Here is a 13,323-nt window from a genome sequence, read left to right on the forward strand (position 1 = left end):
ATAGAAAAAGTCTTAGATCTTTGAGTTCAGCTCATGAAAAATGGGGGCAAAAACAAAAGTGTTACATTTATAATTTTGGTCAGTGTACATAGATACACTACCGTTCAAAAGTTTGGGGTCAGTACATTTTTATTGTTTCTTTTTTTTTTTTTTTTTTTAAGAAATTAATACTTTTATTCACCAAGGATGTATTAAGTTAATAATTAAAATTTTATTAAAAGTTAATAATAAATAATTTACATTGTTATAAAATATTTATATTTTGAATAAACACTGTACTTTTTAAACTTGTTATTCATGAAAGAATCCTGAAAAAAAAAAAAATTACAGGTTCCAAAACATATTTGGCAGTACAACTGTTGATATTATCCAACATTGATCATTCTAATAATAAATCCGCATATTAGAATGATTTCTGAAGGATCATGTGACACTTAAGACTGGAGTAACAGCTGATAAAAATTCAGCTTTTCATCACAGGAATAAATTCTACTTTAAAGTATATTCAAATAAAAAAACATTATTTTATATTGTAAAAACATTTTGCAATATTACTGTTTTTTTTGTATATTTTTAATCAAATAAATGCAGCCTTGATGAGCATAAGAGACTACTTTAAAGACTATTACAAGTCTTACTGACCCCAAACTTTTGAACGGTAGTGTACATAACTGTAAAACTGTTCCTACTTTGCCAGTGTTATATTTTTACTTGGTGGTAGTTATATGTTATGTTATGTTATATGTTATGTTATGTTATGTTATGTTATGTTATGTTATGTTATGTTAGCTTATATTATGTTGCGTTACATTATATTATAGTATAGTATAGTATAGTATATTACAACTTTTATTTTTGCAACAATTATTTTTTTAATTATTTTTTAAACTTTTTTATTACAACTTTTGCGGAAAATAGAATAAAGATGTTTTAAAACCAAATGAAACCTACATTAAAAACTTCTCATTTGTCATTGAGTAAGACTTCAGTATATAAAAAAACCTTGGGGCCATTTTAAAATGTTTATAATACAGCCTTGTGTAGTCACTGGTGGTAAGCATATGAAGACCGTAAAACCACATATTGCACAGATAAACAATAAAACTTAAGTAATAAAACATCAAGGCCTATGTCTCTGCAGTTAAGCCTGACCACGAAGACTCTCCATTTTGTAAAGTCCAGATCAGTCTGAACAACACATGAACTCCACATACTTTCTCACAGTCCGTATCTGCAAGGCAGGTGCCCTGACCTGTAAAGATCAAAGCTTTCCCCTCTCAAATACAGGCCAGAATGTTTTATAGAGGAGAAGGACGGTCTTAAAAATCCTCAGGCTTTTCAATTAAGCAAGAATTTGTGGCCCCAACATGCCTGAGAAAGGACAACAGTTGACGACTGAACATGTCGATGCACAATAACTTTCAACAGCGGCCGTAAAGTAATCCACGCAAGAAATGAGACAAACGCCAAAGCGGGTATTTCTTAAATAATTTAATTGCAAAAGGGTTTTTTAAAAATATTTCTACAAGAATGCATTATTTAATCGCTGTTTTTTGTCTTCACCATTAAATACATCTCAATGCTTTCCAAAAACAAAACAAAAAGAACAAGAAAAAAATGTCTTGAAATGTGTCTTGCTTCTCTCAATATAAGTACAGCACTCAGCAGACATTTCGCTTTTGCACGTCAGTAATTCGTGATGTGATGAGAAGACTGTTTGGAAAAAAAAGAAAAAACATTTTTTGCTTGATTTTTAATATAAAAGAGTAACTTCAAAACTCAGGAAAACTATCACAGAGAGGAGTGGAGCAAAGAGAAAGAGAGAGAGAGAGACAGAGAGAGAGAGAGAGTCTGAGATGGAGAGCGACCATTGGCACGAAGTTATTGAACCAAAATCATGCAAGTTATGTTTTCGATTAAAAAGCAATGACAATAGCACCTTACCCAAATACAGTCATACATACAAACATACACACTCAAATCCAGTTATGAGAGAATATACCATGTCGAATGTGACAAAAGCAGCTACGTTTAGTTCCCGAACGGCTCTGTAAGTTAGTAGCACATACAGTAGGAACTTCAAGGGTTCATATACATCGAGAAAAAGGATAATGTCGGTCATCATGTTATATTACACGGAGCTCTTGTAATTGAGAGGGTTTGTGAAATCAGGAATGAAACGAAACCACAAACGGAGGAGTACTGTGTGGAATATATGCAGTACCATTTCCCATAGTGGAGTATATAAGCACTGAAACTAGTCTAGATACAGATTTTGGTAATAACATCCTGTATTGGCTTCTAAACCCATCAAACATGCTACTATTTTGCATATTTTATGTCTTTCTTGTTTGGCGTGGGGAAAACTAAACTAAAAAAGAAGACAAGAGCCATTCAATAACTGAAGGCAAATAATCACGTTGGTCATCCGTCTGTGCTAGGCTGTAAACATTTTCCCGCCTAATCAGACCGGCAGGCTCTGATGACGGGCCCAAGCCTGCGGAATCTGCGGTTGGGGTCTTTCATCAAGCCTACGCGCAAGAAAATCAGGTGAAGGCTAAAAAATATGGAAGACAAACCAACAGTTTCAGGAAGTGCAACGTATCCTAGCGCATAACATTAGCGTGAATTACCATTGTGACTCAAGATCTCATTTGAAAAATATGATTGCGCGAAGTGAACAAAACGCTTGGTGAGTGAGCTTTACAATTGGTACAGTTTCTCTTTGTGGTGGTGACGGAAAGGCTTAGCTTTAATATTGAAGAGATTTACTAGGGATCTGCCCAACTTTGATGAGATGTTTAACACCTCTATTCATACCAATTTCAATACACTTCCTCTGCATTTTTTTTCTCTATCTTCAAAGCAACGTCATTCCAAAAATTTTCTATGTCAGCGTTTAAATTGACATTAGATCTTTAAATAAATTAGTCATTCCTTTTTAGGGATATGTTCAAACAAAATAATAAAATAAAGACAATAAATTGGTATTTCTCCACACATTATTGATTCGTATATAACCGGAGCTCCTTGTCACAAGTCCTTTCATGCATTAGTGGTTCGCTGTGGAACACAACTGAAACGTTCATGTACAGAATGTGTGCATAATCCTTATACTCTCCCTTTGTTTTATACACATACACACAGAAACACACACACTTCAACAAGGTCATACTGATACATACACACTCACTCGCTGTAGAGATGGCCAGTGATCTTTTTTGCACTGGAAAAATACTTTATAAATCAGTATTTTATCATTTTCCTGGAAAAAGAAAGGAAAAACATTCTCAAAACAAGATAAGAAATTTCATGAATTTGAACCTCCGTTGTTAGATTTATGCTTAACATACCAAGAAAAAGCAAACATCTTAAGACATCTACTGTATATTGTGCAATTTGACTTCTCAAATCTTGTTTCAAGAATGTTTAGATATTTGTTATGGAAAAAGACAAACGTATTGATTTAAAAAATGATTTCTTGCAGTGTAGTACAGGTTATCACAGTCCTTCTCTTTTCTAACCGCTAAAGAATCCTGATATAATGACTGACGACCAGCTAAATGTCAACTCATTGTGGAACAGAAACTAAACAGGGTGAGGGAAAGCAACAGAAGAGAATAAAAGAAAACATCAATTGAAATTGTGAAAACACAGCTGAGAATCCATTATTTGAAACTATGAAAGCATCCTGAGTTCACCAGGTATATTCTAAGAAGTCCTTTGTCAGTTTAAACCTGGTGGACGAACGCAACTTCCTCAAATCCGGTCCTGCGACATCCGTGATCTTTCGCCCTCGGCTGTGCCTCTCCCTCTTGTCCGTTTGAGGCATGTGCCCTTAAATAAAACACCTTCAATATGAAGATGGGGAATAAGCACAAAATCACACGCACAATAGAACATCTGCTAGCATTGGAGGGATTTCTGCGCACTTGTGTCCACGCGTTCCTGTGAATGTATATTCACATCTAGTTTTTTGTCTTTATATTCAAGTTATGTGTACTATTAGAGGAGTATCTCTTCCATAAGCGATGTCCATCAGGGAGAGTTCGTCCCTCAGAGTCCGTTTCAGGGAGAAATGCATTATGGGAGGCTTCCCAGCCAGCCTCGCGAAAGAAAATACCACACGCATGCATGCAATCGCCAACCCCACAGCGGAGCCTAGAGAGGCATGCATGGGATATAGGCTTTCCTCTCCGTTCTTAAAAACAAGTACAAAATAATCTTATCTAATCCTGTCGGGTGTAAAATAATGCAGTCGTTACAGGAAAACAGGAGTATGGAAAAGAAAAAGTTGTCCGAGGCACTGCAAGCCAGTTTCATTTGATTAGTGGAGATGATCAGGCATCTGGGGTCGTCCGTTAGTTCGAAGTAGAACAGTTCCGCCCCCATCTCAGACCTGGACGGGCAGCGTTTGGTTCATTTGCAGTCTCATGTCTTGAATGCTGCCGAGAATCTTCTTTTGGTGGCCGGCTAATGTTACACCTATCCGTAACAGGTCTCTGTAGAAAACAACAACGAGAAAAGCTTATTGCCATTGTTACACAATAAACAACACAGTGGTTTCTGAAAGAAAGGACAGAATTGATGCTGCTCAAGCGATAAACTCCCATGGGAATGCAGCCAGGTGAGCAAATCCGTTAGCAAATTGTCACTAGGTTAAGCAAATAGAACAACCCCACCCTTTGGCTACTGAACTGAGACAGGTTTGTGGTGCAAAGCCAGTTCTCAAACTAGAGACAGGTCAAGCATTGGTCAATAATTTGCAAGCTTTTGCACCTAAGGCTACCAGATGTCAAATTTCACATTAAGAAAGTGTAACCACAGACATGACTTGGAATAATATTTCACTGCATGGCAGACAGTCATTGTACTGTAGAATGAGCGTGGTGTAAAGGTTACCACTGGCTTTATGATGAAAATGCTTCCTGTTGTTTCACTGGCTGAGGAAATCTAATCCCTTCGTGAGGTTTTAGTTTACACAGCAACACGTGTAGCTAAAAGCTAGTGCAGACTCTTGTCGTTTATCCTTTTTTACCTTCCGATAAGCAAAGAGGACGTTGTCAGGGAGCAAGCGCCCCGTGGCGGCCCCCAGTCTGTCTGCCCTTCTCATCTCTACAATCGCACGACATTAGTAGAGTAATTTCACACAATGTAAAAGTGTTTTCTCTCTTTTCCCTCTGTTGGTGCCATCAAGCCAACAATGTTGGATAAAATGATAATAAATGGAGCCCATTAGGAGAATTACTAGTCATTAAGAGCACGAGAAAACCACCGACTGGTCCACCTGTCAAGATGCCAAATTGAAACAAATTACCCCTGCCTCCATCCTTTATTACACTTTAATGGGCGTGATGAATTTATAATTTTTTTTCTTTATTAGTTTATTTGATCCCAGCCGCTCTCTTCACATCTGTCTAGACGTTTAACATAGCGACAACTCACGGATTTCTTTTCTGGACGGTGACCTTTGTAAGATTCTTTGTTCGTGACATTTTCTGGGGATGAAATGTTACAATAAATTAAAGTGAGATGCTCAACCGCATGCTCAAAATCTTTATCACTAACCCCGCTCTGATCGCTAATACCGCTTTTCCATTGGGGCTGGTGCCGGAGCTGAAGCCAGTGCTTGGCCAAAAGTGGCACTCGTTCAGAACAGGCTTGTGTTTCCACTGGCAGGGAGCAGAACCCTCTACGTCACCAACATTTGACCCGAGATGCTTTTTATCCCTTGGACTATTCTGTCGACCACTGCTAAACATATTTAATTGTTGATAATGCTGAGAATTTATCTGAACTCCGACAGCTTTTAAAAATGGTGCTTGTCTAGTTTCAGCCTCAGACATCACTCCCACGGACCGCTGGCTAAACGTCTGATTCATACGGCACACAAAAGTGGAAACACTTCAGGAGTTTCGAAGTTGTCATCGGATTGGTTCGATTATACCGGATTTCCGGGAGACTCATGTGTTGTGTTTAACATTCCGCCTGGAAACAAAAATGCCGTGGCGCCAAACCCCCTCACGAAAGAAGAAAGCTGTCGTGTTTGCAACTGTGATGGCGAGTGCCTATCAGTATCATCTAAACTTTGGATTTTCAAAAGTATCTTAAGAAATTAAATTTCGCGACAATAATATTTCAAATATGTCCGAGAGATTTACACACCGGTCTGTTATTGTGGCGGCATTTCCATGCTACTAAACATGATGCGGCACAAAACAAAACATGATTGGTTGCTTTACTTGTCAGTCATATTGCCTCTGGGGCGGGCCTTGGCCATTCAAAGCCGCCAAGGTTCCCAGACCTTCTGCCATCAGTCTGACGGTCTGGCTACATGAGACTAGTGGTTTTCAAACTGGGCTGTAGTGGAAACCCCTCCTACTAATGTCATAGGTTCCCTTATTCTAGACCAGCAAAGCTTTGGGGCCAGTTCGGGACCAGGATCTGGGCAGTAGCCAAGGATTTTCTGGAGTGGAAAAGCACAGCCTGGTTCCCAATTAGGCTCCAGAACCAGACCCCTATTAAAGTTTAGTTTTAGGTTGCTTGGTCTGAATCAGAATTTGATTTCACGTGACTGGCTGTCCACACCACAAGCAAATTATGACTTATTTCTTTCTTTAGAACAATTAGAAGTTGCACGAGTACACAGTGCTTTGAATTCTAACATGAAAACTAACATGAGACCAGCAAAACAAAGATGAGCAATCCAACAAATGAACCAAGACACTCACTCTGCAGTCATCTGGGCCACCAAGTCAAAAGAAGCAAAGCCAGCATTAAGGAAGTTGTCTCTGTAGCGGCTCATCTTGATGGCGTCCAGCCAGTCGCCCACAGTGGTGAAGGTGGTGTAGTCAGGCACACAGCGGTCGAGGAGCGGCTGGGAGGCCCTACAGAGAAAGAGAGGAGTGGAGATAAAAAGAGAGAAAGAGGGTTAGGTCACGCCAGGCCTCCACCACCGAAACCTCACCCCCAAACCCCCCCACCACCACCACCACCTCTCCTGGCCTGTAGGGCCTGAACCTGCCACTGTGGCTTACTGGCTGGAGACGTGCAGGGGCCCACCAGAGAGAACTGCAATGATGCTGTGGGTGTGGGTCCGTATGAAGCAGCAAATGTCTGTGATGCCTGACATGTATCAATACTTGACATGCTCTGTTTGCTTATGCATGACACAATTTATCAAAGTAGGACGACCACCTTGTTGATCCATTTAGCTAAATCATGTTTGCCTGCATACACCCAGAAATACCCTTCTTGCACCGTATTTCAACTGAATTTAATGTCATGCATAAACGCAGCCAGTTTAAATTAGATCAGACAAAACCAACAGAGACCAGTCTTGATCTATGACCAGATTGGGGTCTTAATAACTAACAGTGAGGTCTGGGCAGTGGGGATAAGAAGGCAAAGTTTGAGAGAAAAGACACTTCTGTCTGCAAACTCTCTGCTCTGCTGAACCTAGCTGTCTTTTGATGGCATTAGATTAATTAACAATTAAAAGCATAAGAAAAAAGTTAATAAGAAAGGAACAGAGGCTCTATTGAGGACGAGGTCTGTAGATGGATGGGAAGAGTGATTTTTTAATAAGCTCCTGCCTTTAGGGCTGAAGGGTTTGTGGTCATTAACCTGGAAGGCAGCTTTTCTTAATGGGGCATTGTTAGAGCTGGCCTGGCTCTCACATCTTAGGGATGCTGACTTTAAGTGCGAGACGGCGAAACTGTACGAGGAACCAAAATGTCTGCATAACTACCCTTAACTCACCACTGAGCGCAACTAAAAACTAATTAAACTCTCCTTAGTTTAGTTAAGGAATTGATTGCTGAAGATAGTACAGAGAGCATCAAATGTTGCAACAACCGGAGCCCATTTCTCAGTCTTTCATGAGGCTCAGCAGGCAGGCCACCTCTCCATTGGCCCTTTTAAAATCTTGTTACTTGCTAATTAAAACCATTCCCATCTCTGAATTGCATTAACTAATTATTCTTCCTTTATCCTCTGATCATTGCAGTGTAGACAAAGTGTCTCCCACTGTTTCCTGGTAGTTAGAGGCTCTCCCCCAGGACCTACAGCCTAGAGGAAGGCACCCCGAGGTGGGTCAAAACCCGCCTACAGCTTCTGGCTAACAATTACTGTGTGTCTTACTGAAACAAATACATTTTGTACAAAAATGCTGATCAACAAGTAAAATTCTGCTATATAGTGACGGGGATCTGGAAGGCAGCTTGTGTCTTTAAATATCTCAAACAGAAAGGCTCTAGTAAGTAGCAAGCATCTCAGGCAAAATAATCGATAGCCCCGTGATGGTTCAATTAAACCGAATGTTTTATTGACTGCAGGTCATCTTAATTTCCATAACGTCAGAGTTTCTCAGCTTACAATATTGTTTGTCAATTGAAAATGATCTGAAATCAATGGCCTCTTAATTCAAATGCCTCTGTAACTTTGGCTTAATTCTGAATTTAAAATGAGAGAACCAGTTTGTAAAAGTCTTTAAAACTGCTTGGTTAGTAAGTTGGTAGCAGTCGAATATGCCAATGTGTGCCCTTACCCAGAATGTGTGCTGGTGACCACTTTAAGGCTGGCGGCATTGCGAATAAGTTTGTCCAAGGTATTGACGATCTGGGAGAACTTGGGTCTCAAGTTTCTTTCTTTCACCCAGCAGTCTAGCATGAGTTGATGCAAGGCAGTAGGGCAGTCCATAGGTGGGGGCAGTCGGTAGTCCTGCTCAACTGCGTTGATCACCTGTTGACAGAAAAGAATTAATTGTTTGGTGTTAGATTACTCTCAAATTAAGTTCAACAGAGGCAAAGTAGGGATAACCCTTACATCTTGGTTGCTCATGTCCCAGTATGGGCGCTCGCCATACGACATCACCTCCCACATCACAATGCCATAGCTCCAGACATCACTGGCTGAGGTGAACTTCCTATACGCAATAGCCTCTGGTGCTGTCCAGCGAATAGGGATCTTTCCTCCCTACAGATGCAAGAGCATAACAATGTGTTTTAATCTCAAATGGAAGCTGGAGATGTTGTATAAATATTAAAGGATCAAGACTTGAATGCTGACCAATGAGCTGGTGTAGGTAGGGTCAGTGGGATCATCCTCCAAGAAACGAGAAAGGCCAAAATCGGACACCTTACACACCAGGTTGCTGTTGACCAGAATGTTACGAGCAGCCAAATCACGGTGCACGTAGTTCATGTCGGACAGATATTTCATGCCAGCTGCAATGCCTCTCAACATACCGACGAGCTGGATGACTGTGAACTGTCCATCATTTAGCTGTTGGAGAGAGTGGGAAAAATCACAGACCCATTCATAACAGAAATGTCTGCTGTCTAAGTGTTTTTAACTTTCCAGGATGTGACTCATCAGACAGATGATTCATCTCTCAAAGTCACAGCTAGCAGCCATGACATTTGTCATCGCTATTTAGAAAGTTTAGGATGTTTTTCAAGGGGACAGGTGAGAACAGCTCTTTTTATTAGAAAACTAATAGGGGCTCAAACTTATGCTAGACTGCAACAGTGATGGTTTCATGAAGTAGATAGCTTTTTTTTTTTTTTTTTTTAAGTATTACTTGGATTTCCATACATGTACCACAACAAGAATCCAGGCATCAAACTTATAAATAAATAAATAAATAAATACATGCAATTATTTTTATGATGGTAAGCATCTCTAACCCGAAGAAAGGAATCCAGCGCTCCGTTCTCCATGAACTCGGTGACAATCATGACTGGCCGACTCTTCGTCACCACCCCTTCCAGGCGGATAATATTAGGATGGTCGAACTGGCCCATGATGCTGGCCTCGCTCAGGAAGTCTCTTCTTTGGCGCTCAGTGTAGCCTGCCTTCAGAGTCTTGATAGCCACAATGATTTCACGCCGTCCAGGGAGTTTCAGACGGCCACGGCACACTTCTCCAAACTCTCCTACATAGGTAGTGGACAGACGAGAGAGAGGAAGAAAGGGTGGAGTGGAGAGAGGAGAGGGAAGAGTGGAGGAGTGTGGGAGAGAAAGGGGAGAGGGAGAGTTACTGGTTAGAATCAAGGAGCCAGGGGGAAGCAGGGGGAGACAGCAAGAGAAGCCAGGGCTAAAGGTGATGCTATTGGAGTGTATCCAGGGGGCGAGGGAAGGGGTAGAGTGAGATCAGGAATGCTTCAATGGGAAAAGGTCTTGGGGGTTGTTGGGGGTTGGGGTACCGAAAAGGAAATGGGAAAAGTAAGGCAAGAGTGGAAGGGGTAAAGGGTAGAATCAGAGAATGCTAGGGTCTGGAGGGAGTGAGGGTAGTAGGTGGGGACAGAAGCTTAGGAGCATTGGACGGCTTGCGTCTGCAGTCTAGGCCAATGTGTAAGCAAGTGCAAGAGAAACAGAGGGGTCAGGGAAGGACATGGTAGGGGTTCATCACTTTAGACAAAGCTAGGAAACAACAGGTTCAGGTAGCAGTGTTAGATGTTAAAAGCCTTGTTTGTTGGAGTCTGGCATGGGGCTCAACTTATTACAACATGGCTGCAAGTCTTATTAAACCAGAATCCTACTACTTGGCTTTTTTGGCTCTCAGAAGCTAAACTGCCAGTGCTAATGTTAAGATTTAAAAAATGTACAAAATAAAGGGGAATCGTCTCAAGGACAAGAAGGAGCACCATGGATGGAGAAGTTAACAGGTCACAGGATCAGGAGGACAATTAATTGTCCAAGAGGTATCATCAGGCTCAGGACAGGCTTGGTAAGTTAGCAGGAATGGTAGCTCTATAGTTAGCTCTGAAGATAACCTCAGAAGCTCCATTTTGTAAGTAAAGCTGTTAGAGACATTGGTAAGGTGCTAAGGGTTTGGATTTTGGAGCGGGATGAGTTGATTGAAGTACCGCTTGGTGTGAAGTCCTCTAAAGGTATGGCCTGGGTGTGCCTAGCTGTCTTCCCCCTGTTGCTCAGGAGCTTGTGTTGTTGGTTACCTGCGCCAATGACTTCCTCGATTTTCACACAGGAAACGTCAATCTCTTTGGCAAACTCGCGGATGGCCTCATTCGGGTCCTCGTAGGTGAATGGGTCAATGTAGACCTTCATCCCCGGAGTGACTATAGGGGATTCAATAGCGCGAATAGCCGTATGAATCACACTGCCATAATAAACAATATTTATAGCACTGTTAGTCATCAGATGGCAAGGAAACTCTGTAGAGACTTACTGTATTGTTGCAGTTTTTCTGTGTACTCTGATTCTGAGCCATTGCGTTGCTTCCTGTGAACCAAAGACAATACAGTCAGTTACAAAAGGTTGATGATTTCCTGTCTAAACATAAGAAAATAAGCATTTTGAAAAGGACCTGTTTTTTTTTCCCTGCCAGCCCCTTTAGGGACATAAATTGAGGTCGATTAAAGAACGAGAATGATATGAAAATTAAGAGAACAACAGAATCAGCCTCAAGAGACCCTCACGACGGAAGTCAAATCTGCATAAAGACAGCTAAGAGAAACAGTAGCAGCACTAGTTGTCTCGCTTCCGTTACGTTAACGAATCTTTACTGCCACATTGTTTAATTCTCTCCTGACTCTTAATTCCTTCCTTCACACTTTTCCCACTATCAGTCCATTAAATGCAATGCAATTTCAACAAACCCAACCCCCCTCTAGTACATGTTAATGCAATCCCTTTGTTGTCTAACTAGTAACCGGGCCAATAATACCCGCTGGTGATTTGTATCTCATTTCCAATTCAAATTCAGTTCCGGAATATGCCAAGGCCTACATTTTTTCAATCGCAGACAAGTTACGATACTGAGACACACTGTGCTGATTAGAACGAAAGAGAGTGCAAATTTAGAATTTTTGCATGATAAGGCTTTAAATACACAGCTGCCTTGCCCTCAACTGTGGAATTGGGAAGGTGGCCACAAGATGAAAAGTGCCAGTGCCAACGATCATCAGGGCACTGTGGAATTCCAATGTAGGGCACATGTACATTTGAGACCAAGTGGCTACAATTTACCAAGCACAAGATCCAAAATAACTGACAACCCGGAATGAATCTGCTTCTCATACTGCATTCATTAACTGTCAAATAGGTTCTAAGAAAGCAGGCAACTAAATTGCATATGCAACTTCTAATTAATTCTTCTACTCTTGGTGTGATCGATTTAAATGGATGTCATTAAGATAAGTGAAAAAGCAAACCATTTACCTTAGGCAGACAATGGCAATAACCACAACAACAATGATGAAGACCAGCCCTGCTGTCAGAGAACCAACAATGAGGGGTAACTGCTCCTGTAAGGTCTTGTCTGCATCAGCTGTGTGAGAGACACAGGAGGAGATATCATGGGATGCATTCAAGAGAACCAGATCTATTTATAGCATATCTTTTTCTATGAGAGGTATTTATATTCGTAGATTCACACAACTGTTTGATATTCTTCAAAAGAAAATGTTTTACATACCCTGGTGGTTGGTGCTGAAGTCAGTAGGGGTGCTATAACGGCCATACCCTGCCACTGTTCGGGCTCGAACCTGCACAACATACGGTGTGCCCGGCTTCAAACCCTCAATGCGTGCAGAGCTACGCTGGGCTGTCATGGTGTGGGCAATAGCTTCTCCCTGGTCCTGTGGGAACAGTGATAAAACAAGCCATATAAAACCAGCCAGCACCCAAAAGCAAGCGTCTGGCAGCTCTGGTTTAATCTGTCAGTACAACACATCAAACACGAAGCAGATATGCCTGGCCCTTTCTTCTCCTCTATGCAAATCCTCCTGCCTCCATCCCTGCCAAGCACTGACTGCCTCGCGGTATCAGCGTTCAAAAGAAGAGGATGAATCAAGGAAGGAGTTAGGGAGGAGTGTTAGGGTACGAGAGAGAGAGAGAGAGGAAGGGTTGATGCTGTTGTCAGGATGAACGATTATGTATAGAGCAGAGGATGACAGTGGTAGAATTGTGATTGAATGCCCTTCGCTTCATTGACTTACACTGGCTCTTACCTTCTCATGGTATTTAATCTCGTAATCCAAGATGATGCCATTTGGTTTTTCAGGGGGGAGCCAGGAAAGACTCATGGTGTTGGCTGAGGCCCCCATCAGGTGGACGGTAGGAACTGCAGATGGAGCTGTGTGGAGAAAATGAGAGAAATCCTATTTTAATGAAAGCTGAATTTCTATTTTTTTTTCACATTTCGAGCATGCTCACATTCAGGATTACCAAAAAGCTGCTTTGATGTGTAAGCATTAGACAGCTCTTAGTCTTGGGCCCTTTCGGGGCCCCAGACTCTCCAACTACACAGACAGAATGGATTCTAAAGTCTCTTGTGAAAAGCACCAGGACAGACAAACCG

The 13,323-nt window shown here is 41.3% G+C and overlaps 1 protein-coding gene across 5 annotated transcripts in view; it reads right to left on the reverse strand.

Annotated features, from left to right (window-relative positions):
* Positions 1–1,476: 1,476 nt before the first annotated feature.
* The window catches only part of LOC127153350 (ephrin type-B receptor 3), a 55,536-nt gene continuing 43,689 nt past the window's right edge, over positions 1,477–13,323 (reverse strand). Inside the window, exons 6-16 of one of the 5 annotated variants that reach the window (XM_051094388.1) lie at positions 12,974–13,098; positions 12,439–12,601; positions 12,183–12,291; positions 11,191–11,243; positions 10,958–11,080; positions 9,690–9,937; positions 9,070–9,285; positions 8,827–8,976; positions 8,549–8,742; positions 6,732–6,887; positions 1,477–4,502 (exon numbers count right to left, since the gene is read on the reverse strand). In XM_051094388.1, coding sequence (XP_050950345.1) covers positions 4,394–4,502; positions 6,732–6,887; positions 8,549–8,742; positions 8,827–8,976; positions 9,070–9,285; positions 9,690–9,937; positions 10,958–11,080; positions 11,191–11,243; positions 12,183–12,291; positions 12,439–12,601; positions 12,974–13,098 — 1,646 coding nt within the window. In that variant the 3' untranslated portion in view covers positions 1,477–4,393. Of the gene's footprint in view, positions 4,503–6,731; positions 6,888–8,548; positions 8,743–8,826; positions 8,977–9,069; positions 9,286–9,689; positions 9,938–10,870; positions 11,093–11,190; positions 11,244–12,182; positions 12,292–12,438; positions 12,602–12,973; positions 13,099–13,323 lie in introns of all 5 variants that reach the window. The other 4 variants (XM_051094386.1, XM_051094387.1, XM_051094385.1 and 1 more) reach the window with 4 other exon arrangements.

The sequence above is a fragment of the Labeo rohita genome, chromosome 22, assembly GCF_022985175.1.
Source record: "Labeo rohita strain BAU-BD-2019 chromosome 22, IGBB_LRoh.1.0, whole genome shotgun sequence".
Lineage (NCBI taxonomy): Eukaryota > Metazoa > Chordata > Actinopteri > Cypriniformes > Cyprinidae > Labeo > Labeo rohita.